The 13,722-nt window shown below is 34.8% G+C and overlaps 1 protein-coding gene across 1 annotated transcript in view; it reads right to left on the bottom strand.

Moving 5' to 3' along the window:
- The window catches only part of FRY (FRY microtubule binding protein), a 190,523-nt gene that overhangs the window by 64,635 nt on the left and 112,166 nt on the right, over positions 1–13,722 (bottom strand). Inside the window, 12 exon segments of the mRNA XM_064645493.1 lie at positions 206–462; positions 2,186–2,357; positions 2,665–2,764; positions 4,667–4,821; positions 6,204–6,314; positions 7,156–7,316; positions 9,253–9,425; positions 9,627–9,718; positions 11,530–11,587; positions 11,776–11,900; positions 12,668–12,857; positions 13,199–13,458. Of these exon segments, the coding sequence (XP_064501563.1) occupies positions 206–462; positions 2,186–2,357; positions 2,665–2,764; positions 4,667–4,821; positions 6,204–6,314; positions 7,156–7,316; positions 9,253–9,425; positions 9,627–9,718; positions 11,530–11,587; positions 11,776–11,900; positions 12,668–12,857; positions 13,199–13,458 (1,854 nt within the window).

The following is a 13,722-nucleotide window of genomic DNA, read 5'->3' as shown; positions in this document are numbered from 1 at the left end:
ATTGAGCTTAGAACCCCCATTAGTACTCCTTAATGCTCTCACTATTAAGGTGAGGTTTTTTTAAAGGATGATACACTCTTTGTCCATGTTTAGAAAGAGAGCAGTTTTAGCACTGTCCTTAATAAAACTCTTCCAGTGCAAAATTATTCGTATTGGAGGGAAGGGTTTTACAGGTTGGTTTCTTAGTTTGATTTGCTTTTTTTACCTTGGCTGTCATATACATGAGATTATTAAGGACCAGTGAGGTGGCCTCAGGTGAGCCCCAGCCATTGCCTTTTAGTCCGCCTGTGACTGCTATTTCCCCATCCTTGTCCTTCAGTTCATCTTCTGGAGTGGTAGGGCTCGAACCAGGGAGGAGCAGTCTGTTGTCTACAAGTTCAATATTATGAAGCCATGGTAGCAGATACGCAAGCATGATCTGTCTTCCGTTTGGATGTGTAGTTGGAAATCGCTGGCTTACCTCTAAAATAGTAAGAGTTGAAAAGGACAACATATTAATTTAAGGAGGAAATCTTAAATACACTGTTTAAATCACATTTCTGATGTTTGTTAGACTACCTGATGTTTTTTACCTTGCACACCACTAGCATACAAAACCATGTATTTGAACTTCCTGAAGAGAAACATTGCTTTAATATTCCACAACAGCAAGCAACTGGTCAGGTCTTCTGTCCAAAATAACTAACATAGTCTAAGCTTAGACACAGAAAGTCACCCCTTTTTACTGTGCCATATTATGTATTAAGTGAAGTGGATGTCAATAAAAAGGAAAAAGGGTAATTAAATTACTGGTGGTTATTCTAGAATTCCAAGAACTTCTAGAGAATTAGAATTAACATACAAAAGTGTTCTGCAGAATTGCAGATGTCCCATTGGCCTCCAGGTTTCCAATCTATAGTTTAAATATTAAGGCATTTATTATACCGAGTTTACAAAAGCCATCTTGCATATATTGGGGTCTTATTTCCTATGGGAAGGCCTATAAAATTCAGTTGGCTGTCAGTCCAGGAGTGCTTGTATACAGCACTTTTATACAGTATATAAAAAAAGAACTGACACTGTAAGGTAAAGAGATTTGGAAAATCTGGGATAAGAAATACAGCTTCCTGCCAAAGTGAACCACATTATCTCTCTTTACCAGAATTCTTCTGTAAAATCAGTACAGTAAACATTTCCTTTCTTTAACTGCTGCCTGGTTTTTAAAAATCTTGAAGACACATACTGTTGTCTCTCCTTATGAGTCTACATGTATACAGAAAGGGTCTCGGATTGTATAGGAGAGTTTTTTTAAATGATACGGTCACTACAGCAACATGAATAGACGACAACAGTACTAATGAACAACATTTGCTTAAGGATAAATGAGCCATCAGAATTTCCTTACATCAGCTATTTATAACTCATGGTATCTTGGGCACTGAGAAATGGATGATGTGCCTTTACCCTCCCTCCAGCCCCTACAGACTTAGTAAAAAAAACATAAATGGATTTTAAGAGCCAGTAAGAATTCCCATGATTACAGACATTTTTGTTCTGTTACTTAAAAACTAGAGTAATACATTAGATTAATGAAAACAGACAGATTTGTCTCAAAACATCATTGTTCCCAGGAATGGTCTCAGAGTGGGCATATTCTGAATTGTGCTCTTGCAGGTCTCATTCTTTAACATTTGTCTCAGTAACTCTGAAAAAAGGTATTTCTGATAAAATAAAAATAATGCTGAGACATGCTTATGTGGCAAATAACAGAAGGTAGAGATCACTTAAGAGTCATTCAAATAATTGGTAAAACTGGACACAGGCAATCAATCTGCCCAAAATTAAAGTCATGTTTATATAAAATGAAGAATTATATCCTCACAAGCATCATCTCTATAAATGCATGCGTAAGAGGAATCACATGAGAACCCATTATAGTAGAGCTTGCCAATGTCATTTTAACTCATTCAGGGCACTTGTAATTTCAAAGTTACCCTAAGATCTCCTAAGTGGAACAGAGTCACCAAACAGGGTTTCTGTACTTTGCATAAGTACTTCTAGGAAATATATATTGTATTCCTAAATCTGAACCAGAATAAAAACAGGTCAATTTACATTTATAAACAGAATTGTGGTTCAAAATGGTAGCGGTATACCATTTGTACAAATGTGTAAAGCAGATAATATGTCAAATAAATACAAGTACCTGAAAAAAGTGGAAGGGTAAGTTCAGGATACATCCTTGCTAGTTCATATGAAAGAAGGGCAAGTGAGACACTGTAAAGAGGTGGCAGTGGACCATGCGTCCCATACAAGATACTGCCTGGTCTTTGCTCAGCTACCTTTTTTGAATAAACGAAAAGCTTTGATTCAAGGATCTGTAAAAGACAAAAAAAAAAAAAAAAAAAAAAAGAAATGAGACAAAATTTCATTAATTCACAAAATGTCAGCATTTCAAGTTTAGCTATCAGAGAACATTCTATATGCTTCACAGTATACTCTCCAAATATGAAAGACACCATAACATTCATTTTTATATAAATATTCCCATAAGTATTTATAGCCAAGACAAAACTGATTGTTTATTTTCAAAACAAAACTAAAATGCAAATAAACAGTGCTTTATAAGAATTTCTCAGAACAACCTCCAAAGATAGGAGGACAAAAAAAGTAGCTGATACGTGCCTGCATAAGTTGCATGGAAATTTCATAAATCTCTCTGTTGGTGTCAGATGCCTTGAACAGCACCAAGTTTAAAAGCGTCACTATATCAAAAGGATAGTTCCTAGAAGAATAAACAGTACATTTTTGTGAATGTTGGTGAGGAATGCAGATTATATTCACTCTAATTTACTATGGAATATGGTCTAAAGAAAATGTCATCTTTCTTTTCTCTGTTCTACCATCAGAATATGTGAAAGGGAGCTGTTATGAATACATGCTGCTTGATCAAAGGGCCATCTGGAGAATGGGAAGAAAGAAAGGATTATTTGTAATTACCTTAGACTAATGCTTAGGAATGCATTGAGTTATCTGCAGTGAGAAAGGCAATACCTGTGTCTATAACTGTCAATTTATTTTAATTTATGACATAAACTGTTAACAGAACAGGCCAACACCCTTGAAATGAAATGGGTAGCATGAAAACTTCCAGTGATAAAGTACTTCTCCAGACAAGCTGCAATTAAAACAGTCCCTCTGGACAAAAGACGATATCTCTGACATGAATATTTTGAGGTGTTAGACAATTCTATCAAAATTGTTTCCAAACATTAAACATGAACTGATTGAAAAAGTCTGCTATCTATAAAGTCAACTTCAAGGGTAGGGTTAAACATATCAAAGTGTTAACTTAATGAAAATATTGACAGAGGAAGAATTCCCATGTCACAGCATTTGGATTTTCACTAAAATAATTTTTTTCTTTTTCTCCTGTTGATTTGTAAATGCACCTGATTCCATTGTGAACCATCAATTTCTCATCGTAGATGTCAGCTCCTGGATGGCTGCAGAATGCCTACTTGGACTTTTTAATACGGCAGATACTTGTGTGGCATGGGACATTCTTGGCAATTCCAAACTAGCTGCAATCCATGCTCTACACCTGTCTCTTTGACCTTCAACTAAGTTTAAAAAGTAAATTTAAAAAAAAGAAAAAAAGAAGGGAAGTAGCTTCTATGTAGAAAGTCAGACAGGCATCATCAATGAGATACATTACTGCTCATTTTACTAGTAGTTTAGGCAGTGGCCTCCTGATACATTTTGATAGATGATAGAGGAAAAACTATTAACAGCTTTCAAATATTAATAAAAATTCTCAATTGCTAGAAATAGGACTTTCCCTTCAAGCTAAATCATGCAAATCATACTCTCAATTTTTACTGTAATATGGGAAATTACAGTAATATTTTATTGTAAGTATAGGAAAGATTAATTTTTAGGACACAGTGGCATAGGTAACACAATGTGAGGAAAAAAGACTGGCTTAAAACCTGATATTTTTCTGTGTTTCTAAAATAAAAAGCATCCCTTAACATAATTGAATTTGCAAACACAAAAATCCATTCATATTTTAAAAATCTCAGTATAATGCAGTCTTCTAGTCTATTTGCTCCTGTAAGTACAGAAGAATTCTGCAGATAATTCTAAAATATTTGATTTGTTTTGATTTGCTATGTGCCAAGTATTTCTATATTTAACTATGATGATCAGATATCTTACCGAATTATTTTTGCAGAGAGTAAATTTTCAGATGTATTTTAATTAGATGCAAATTACTGCATTATTGAATTTCTCTATAAATTTTGTCTTAAAAAAATTAAAAAAGGCCTTATTAGCCACCAGCGTGCTTGTAACAAATGTGGATAGAGCCTTTCCCAAATCTTCGTTCGCGAAGCCTAGCCATTGGGGGGGGGGGATGGAGATTTATGACCTACATTCATGTGGCTATTTTCTATCTTCCTGAGCAAAACAGCATCAAAATAACACAGATTTCAAATGCATATACAGTAAGAGCATCTTCTACCAAACACATCACTTTGTTTTCAGACTCGTGAAAATAAAGTGTTACAGTCCCCAAGAATTGTTTGAGAAGATATAAGAGTATGACCAAGAAGCCTTTACAACAGAAGCTGAACTTCCAGTTTTCTTTACATTTGAAAGCATAGATTAATAGATTAACTAATACCTGCTTCCACACACAGTTGCAATGGCTTTGAAACATCCAGAGGCAAGCTGGTATGATCCCGTATAACATCGATCTATAGCCCAGTTGAAGAGATTGATTTGATCAGGATTCAGTTCCAGCAGGAGGACTACAACTTCACAACCAAGCTGATGAACCTGAGCAAATGTTGAAACATGATTAATGGGCTCAGATATGTTCATTCTCTAAATTGTTTAGAGTGACATAGGCAAAATGGGGACAACTGAGAATTCAAATACATAAAAAGAAATCACAAAATTTATAATAAATTCATTTTAGGGCAGAGTTGAAATGTGACTCAGGTTTCAATACTCCTCACTTGAAATAAAATTCTATGTACAAAGATTACATGAATGAAATAAATTTTCCAAAATTAATATAAAGTTTTCAAAGTACAGCACAGAAAAAAAGCAGAGTTTTTGGAAAATCTACGACATTTGATAGGCATTCTTGGGCAACTTACATTTATATTGATTAACTGACTTAACTGACTTCCTAATTCCTGAGAATTTCACAGTGGCATGCCTTCATATTTATTCTTCTTTTGACTAATGCAGAAGCAAGGCAGACAAAGAAAGATACCTTTTGCAAGCCCGGGGGTACGAAACTTGTACGTTTAATCCAACTACACCATACAATCTAACAACTCTCCATAAGGACCTTGTGTCACTTTATCCTACTACCATCACTGCTACAAACACAACACAAGTAAGGTTTGGATTGTATAGGATAGTACTGGAACATTAAACACCAATGCCTATTAATATTTTGCCACTAAGTGTAGCTATGTACTTGTAAAGACTGCAAATGATCCTTATTGTTAATGGACAAGGTAGGATCCTTCTCATCTAAATGTGAACTAGTTGTATAGGCAATGTGGTTTAGTTACAATCCTTCATTACAGGGATTAATCATGAACCGAAGTAATTAGCTTAGGGGAAAGAAATTTGACCTATTTATCCTAATCAACTACCTATACTAACCTATATCCTCTAGCTGCTTCACACACATTTAGGTTTTGCTGTTTGCCTTTTTTAGCAATCACAGTCATGTGTGCTGGTATGAGACTTTTAGGGAGAACAGAAGATCAAAGTGCAAGATTCCGCAAAGAGAAAGATTGTTCTCTCTCTCTCCACTTGATGTAAATCTCCAATCTACTCCTTGTTAATCAAAAAGACAGTTCAATTAGATATAAATGCAGAATTATGACTGTGTAGTTACTAAGTCAAAGCCCATCTTCACAGAAATGGAGGAGAAAATGGCAAGAATAATCTATTACATGTTCTTTAAAAAGAAAAAAAACACCTTTCCTTTTCTGAATAATTTTTTTCATCACTTATTTGCAAGACCTAACCCACACAGCTTTCACTAAGATTTGTTTCATCAGCATCTATGTTACCAAGCAGTAACAGATTTTTAGAATGCATACAGTCATAGTTCTTACAGTCACAAACTCTTTAGTCACCCAGTATAGACATTAAAGTTATTCATCAGTGTTGTATTTTGGTTGAGTACTTACACGTAAATCTTGACAAGCCAGAATGTTATCAAGCCATTTGTAAAGATATCCATCAGGGGAAAGACCAACATTATCAAACACAGGTCCACAGCAGAGCACTGCTGACATGGCCTAGAAACAAACGAAACTTTAGTTGCCCAAAAAAGTAACATAATGCACCTTTCAGAATTATTTTAGCTCAGATCCAGGCTGACAGGACTGCCACTTGTTTTCCATTTTGAGGGAACTATAGTGAAAATGGTAACAGATGACTTTGCTAGAATTCAATAATTATGTTGCTATAGGCTGTACTGGATTCAAGATCATGCTCAGTTTAAGCATTTTGGAGGGAATACTATTGCCCAGCTTCCCAAGATACATTTTGTCATTTTACCCAGTCTTCACAAATCAAGCTACAAAAGCAGTTAAAATATACTCAGATGTTTCAATATGTTTCTGCAAAAATTAAAACTGTTTTACAGGAAGTGAGGCAGCTTATATAAGTACATAAGCTATTTCTTTCCCAGCTTATTTATGCAGGGGAGTTACAACTAGTTTTGTCACAGAAGTATATCATTACTGGACATGTCACCAGACAAGTATGGGAGAAAGTCCTGAGATGTACACTGGTATAGATTCAGTATGCTGAGATACTGAATTTGGTACTACACTTAATTTCAGAGCCTAAGATCCTCTTGCTGAATCTGATAATCTGTTAATGAACAGCTAAGTAAAATTTGAAAATGCCTTCTGGTTTTGAAAATAGTCAGCCTTGAAAAGTGTTGACAAAGAAAAAATAGATAACTTCAGTGCTATACTGTATGATACCACTGTACATATAACATGAGCGTACAAGTTTGCATTGAATATGCCAATTCAAATTTCTGTGAAATAAAAGGAAATAAACCCCACAACTACTTGCATTTTGACTGAAAAACTGCTGTTACCGATTTGGACAGCGAAACTTTATTACCTTTAATGCACAATACTGGTATCTTGTAATCTGATGATTTCTATCACTGTAACGGTCCAGTGGTGTGAACATAATACTGAAAGGTCCTGCCCACTGACTGAATAAGATGAACAGGTGATGCCTCAAGCTCTGCTGAGGGAAGAGAAATCTCCTGTGGTGAACTAAGTGAACAGAAACAGAAACAGTTGTGACTTGTTAATATTGAATATACATTCATGTGGCATAATGATATCAAATTAATATTAAATTTCTACAAAAAGGGAGGTTTTTTATATATTCAATATACACTTAACTCCAAAGTATCTAAGCTCCTTTAAAAATCTAATGAAGGGAGTAAGATGCATCTTATTTCTAAGAGCCTTCAGTTCTGAATTAATGGGTAGTTATACAAACATGTACATCTGATTTTAGAAAAGCGTGCAAGAACCTAATTATAAAATCAGCGGTTTCACTGCCTTTGCATTCCTTTCATGGTAAATATTTACTTGTTTTTTCCAATCCTTTAAATGCAAGCCTAAACAATACATACATCTTATTCTAATACACTAATAGGTAGGGACAATAAATAGAAGAAACTTGGTGCCTGCTTACGACAAAGATGTGGTATATGTTCTGAACAGCCAAATTACCTGAGCAAGTGGAAAAATATCTATGAATTCTTAACCACGTGGAAGAAAAAAAAGAGAATTCTTTTAAACAATAGTTTTAAGTCCCCTCAGCAAAACGTGATGTCAGAGGCCGTACTATGTTTATTGAAGAGACTGGCAAACTGCTACTAGCCAATTATTTTTCACGTGGAAACTGTGGTGGAGGCCAATAAGGTTTAACTAAACAATACTTATGCAAATCAGCATGAACAATAGCTAAAAGTGATAGATCTTGACATGATAAACATTTGTTTGCTAGGAGCTGTTATGGCTTTGTTAGTTATTGATACATATTAAAGCTGTCTTGTTAGTAGAAATATATCTCTGAATTATTGAAATGCGTTAAGTTCTTACTGTAGTCTCTCAAAGCATACAACATGACTTCCATTGTGGAAAATTCATACAACATGCAGTCATTGGTCATGCGCCTTGTAGAACGTCAAAATGAATGGAAAGAGGAAGGGCTTTGCAAAATAAGGGCTCATGGCAAAGTAACTACTAAAGAAATACTGTATTGGTAATGAACATCATGTAGAAAAGAAATAAAGGAAAGAAATTCAGTATTCTGTTTGCTGTTGGCAGCTAAGAACTTGACATCATTCAGTTCAAAGAGATTTTTTTAGAGAGTAACAGGGATGAAATTTTTTCTTTATTTTGTTCAACTATTATATATTTTCTATGCAACTATGCAACTTTGAAAAAATTTACATATTGGAAACTTACATGAAAGCATTTGTCCATTATTTATTCCCTCACTTTCCTCTTTTGAATTCCTTTGTATTTGTTGCTACCAATGCTGCTATGTCTTGTCATAGATGATCTGGACATAATGATCTTAGACAGACTGAGTAAGCTGCAGACCTCATCATTCAGTAATTACATGGAGGCCATTAAAGCAGAGGTGGTTTTTTCTTCTTTGCTAATGGAATTACATTATATTTCTGAAGTGATCTTGCAATATATAAAAAACATGAATTCAACAGTAGAAATCTTGGTGATACAACTGGATTCAGGTAACATGGTCTCAACACCTTGTGCAAGTTTTTCACTACGTTTAATACTGTACATTTTCTGCACCTACCTATATTCTTCAATGCCTGTCAGAGTTTATGAAGAGTCTGGCAATCAAGTCAGAGGGAAGAAAATAAGGCCTTATTTCAAAGAAATCTGGAGTCATTAAGGGTCACAGACAATTTCTTAGCTGGGCTTTTAAAGAGTTGATTATTATAACTGACTATTACAAGCTTCATCAAGCTTTACCTTTTTTTTTTTTAATTTAACTCTTAGTAGACTTTCGAACACATTTTTGTCTACATTTCCCTTAACATTCGTTACATGACAATTCACAAGCAGTAAAAAGCATAGAAAAAAAGAAGAAATAAAAAATTACTTTTCCAATATCTATATTAAATGCAATTTTATAGTATGTTGAGACAATTCAGCACCATACCTGGAACACACTGTATCAAGTTGGCAATCATTGCACTGAAATGTGCTCTCATATCCTTAAGGATTTCAACTTCTTTATCATTTTCAGCCTCCAAAAGCATGCGAGTCAGATCAACGTACTCTAAGAACAAGGCTCCAAGGGCTAACGTATCTCTTTCTAAGGCTCCATTTGTACTAGCATAAAGGAAAGTTGTACATTAATATAGAGTAACAGTGTAGTTATACTACAGTTTTCTGAAGAAATGCAGAATAATCTTTCCGTATCTGACAGACTACACAATTCTTCAAAGAACATATCAACATAATCTCAGTGTGGAAAACAGTGAAAATTATTTCACTTAAAAGATCAATATTTTTGATGAGTGATAGTCCTACCTGTCACTTATAACACCAGCATCAGCAAGTAGTTCAAAAATTCGCAGTAACTGCAGTCTTAGTAGGTCTCGGCGTTCTCGACGTTTCTTGTTCTTGGAATTTAAAATAACAACCATTTTTATATGCCTAGGTGTATACATTAAAAATTAGCAGCTTCAGAAATATCAGTACAGTAGTGAGATTTAGGAATTCCAGTTCAAGAATTTTCTTCATGAAGGAGTTCGTGTGCTTTTGGATATTTCACCAAAACACTCTGCTTAATGCACCAACAAAGAACTGAGTACAATCAATATTTTGTCTTTGGAACGATTATTGAAAAAAATTGTTAACATCTACCTTAGATTTACTGAAAATGTGGAAATGAAATAATGAAATACTGGATAAAAAATAACTAATATTCAAGGTTCATATGCCAAAACCCATGCTATCTTCAGGTAACAGGGATGTTGATGCTAACTTAATGTCATCTAGTTTCAGTGCTGAAAGCACTGTAAAGTGCAGAACGTGTATCCACACCCCAGGGAGATATTTTAGCCATTAGCCATTCTTGAAATGGAAATGCTGCAGTGACATGATCACCCATATTCAAGTTAGCTCCAAGCAGACACCACTCCAGTAGACTCTTGAGTATGTTGACTGCAGAGGTTGTACACACAGTTAATGTACTCCTCCCATAGGACAGGACTGCATGATTGTTAACTGGTTTATTGTATCTCTTTGTCTTCTAGAAAGCTGTCCTTTCTGTCTTCTATCTTGCATGGAAAGATGTGAATGCAACAAGGCCTGTTCTTTGCTGAAAGGCTACATTGACTTGTTTGCATCTTGCATCTCCAGTAAGCAAAAAAAACACGTGAAGGTCAAAAAGCTGCTATTGCACTCAAAGAAATTTGCAACCGGAACAAGAAAAACTCAGACAAAGCTCAGATTTTCCTCTTCAAAACATAAGAATGAGTCACATCAGAGGCTTATCTCATGTAGGGCTCTGTCTCTGCCTATGGCCAGCAGTAGATGCACGGGAGAAGAAAATGATGCTTTCCCTGGTATTCTGACCCAGAACTTGCAGTCTGCAGCATCCTAGCCAATGGTTTCATTCAAATCTTTATGCCATTTGATTTGTCCTATTCAGAGCCCTGTTTTTATCTTGTTACACCTTAAAGGTTCCAGGAAGCACATGTAGGGATAAAAGCAGTCTTATTGTAACAGTATTTACCCGACACAGATGCCTCCTGCAATAGTGTCAGAGGCGATCTGGCAAGCTCCGTGCCAGCGCCCACAGAGCGGAACTTGTGTAATGTTCATTTTGGTTTACCCCTGCAGTTCTTGGCCATGCTGGTAATTCTCTTCCTAGTCATAGCATATGTCAGTTCAAGGACATTATTTCTGGTGTGTTGGATACCTGCCTGTTGACATGGAGACAGGCCATGTTCTCTACAGTTACATGACCCATACACTCACTCCTGGGTTTACTGGTGACACTGTTTGCAGGAAGGTGGCCCATTTCTTCACATTAGGAACTACACAGGAATTAACATTGTAGCCTCTTGTTCTCATATTCCTCTGTTTTGTATCTCAACTCTGCTACGAAATGTGCTTTTAGCCCAGCTCTGTTACTGAAAGTGAATTTCTAACATAATTAAGTTTCATATCATAAGGTTTCATATTTGACAGGAAATTTTAACTCAGAATGGAGTTCTACATTGCACATTTTTTATAGAATTTAAATTAACTAGGTTTTAATGGAATTATTTTAAATTATACAATTAATAAAATTCTTGTTGCACACAGAACTTAACTTGTTATTTAGTACAAAAGAGTATATTTGTATTTCAAGCAGATAGAATTACTATTTTTAAATGGATTTGTCAGTTTAAACAAACTAGTACATTTCATTTTTGCAACTAACCTCTGGCCTTCTTTCTAGGGCTTCTTTCATTAGTGGGTGAAGTTCTTCTACTAATTCCCTAAATTAAAAAACATAAATATTTGTTAAAAAAATTTAGTGTACTTTCAAAAGATTCAATATTTTATTCAATATATAAAAACAAATGTCTAAAGTGCAAATAAAAATTTGAATATGTTTAAATTACAACAAAAATAAAGCATTTCGATTAGAGACAAATAATTGAGAATATGATAAAAGGGGAAGTACCTGAAAACAAGGGAATTTGTTCTTCCAAATCCTAATACAAGTGATTCTGTTATTTCTATGCTTTCAAGTCTCATCAAAGGAACTAGTTGCTTCAGTAAGACTCCAACAGATGGAGTTCCAATAGCCTAAAATATATTTAGAAATTACTGAAATTTAATTGTCAGGATATCAATAATAAGTAAATACAATTTTTATTTTTTTTACAAACATACATTGTCCAAGAATCATTATGTATTTTAAAAACATGTTGAAATGATTTTACTATTATGGATATCAATACAGCAGTCTAACTGGATGTCTGCCTCTTCATAATCATCTCAATAAGGCCTAACAAATTAATACATCTGGGAAATCTCTTTGCTTTAGTTCAGATTATTGTAATTTACTTAATTGTTGCTTCATTAAAATATTCCAGTAATTGCATTTGAGGAGCTACTGCTCTTCTCAAGTTGCTACTACTTGAAACTGTGTTTCATATATTATTCCTTCTGACAGGCATATGTCCAACAGGAATACAATTTTCATTCTGAAATCTGCCTTATTGCTTCATGATATAAATTTACAAATTGGAGTGCTCTACAAGGAAAGAAAGGGGATGACAAACTAAAGTTGACTTCAAACACATGTCCAGAGCTTCTATATTTTGAATATATATCACCCAGAATGTGAAAAAAAGAGTAATATTTTGAAAATGCCATGGCTTTTGCCAAATATTTATTCATACATCATGTCATACAGATGTTTTAATTCTTAATTATATGTTAAGTAGTTTACATATATCAAAATAAAATATTTCCCTAACTAAAACACTTCCATTAGGATATGATTTTGCATGGAGATGCAGTTTAAAATTCTCCTAAATAAATAATTTGTTTGAAGCAGGATGCATCACCTTATTATCATAGTTCACTGTTCCATCAGGAGTGGTAGCCATGATCTCTGGTGTTGAAGCACGCAAGTGTCCTGGGCTCATAATACTGGGCTTTGCTACTCCAAAACAGAGAATAAGGTAGTTTCTCCACAAAGTAACATAGTTGTCTCCACTGCTTGCTGTGCTTGTTTTCTTTGCATTAACAGGAATACTAGAATTTAAAAATAAATTAAAAATACTAGAATAATTTCCTAGTCTTAATTGTACAGTATTTTAAAATATTTTAAAAGGGAATAAAACATGCTATGTATCTACCAGCTTCAAATAAACATGAGAAATCAATGGGAGAAACATGGGAGAAATCAGTGAAGGTAGAAAACTAGAGTTTTCCACCTGATAAGTTACAATTATGAAACTCAAAACTGTGTGGTACTAATCTCTGGGTGGCAACTTGCAAGACTTGTTGACTTATAGTGACACATGAGACTAAAAACCTTGTATTAAAATCACACAGCCCATAAAAATGAAAGTTAAATGCAGACTGCCACTTACTTTGGATCCACAAGAGGCATTATCAGTTGTAGCCTCGTGAAAGCGTATGGCCAAGCATAGCTGAGAGCTGTAGGACAATGTTTTGGTAGATTCTCCTGCCTAAGAAAACTGAAGAGGCAGAGAACCCAAGGGTCTTTAACAGACTGTGCAAATATCCAGACATGGGAAGGACTTTTCACATCATAATGGCTATTTACTAGCACAGCATTCCACTCCACCAGCCACTGTAAATCCACACTGTGTGTTAACGGGATTGTTGTCTATGGAGAGAAAAGATAAATTACCACTCCTTGCCAAACTAGTCAGAAACCAGGTACATACGCAACACATTTGTTTTACTTCATTATTAATGTGCAGAATGAAAGCACAACATTCAAACCTTTGCTATAGAAATTGCAACAACTGAGCTCAGGTGCTGCTATTTTAGATTAATTTCCTAATCCATGCATTACAGAGACAGAATGTCTCTTGTTTGCTCATTTTCTGTTTTTAGCTGCAGAGTGGCCCAACCTCACCACCAGTTT

Source organism: Pseudopipra pipra, chromosome 2 (assembly GCF_036250125.1).
Source record: "Pseudopipra pipra isolate bDixPip1 chromosome 2, bDixPip1.hap1, whole genome shotgun sequence".
NCBI classification, from domain to species: Eukaryota; Metazoa; Chordata; class Aves; order Passeriformes; family Pipridae; genus Pseudopipra; species Pseudopipra pipra.
This window is presented reverse-complemented; position numbering and strand designations above follow the sequence as displayed.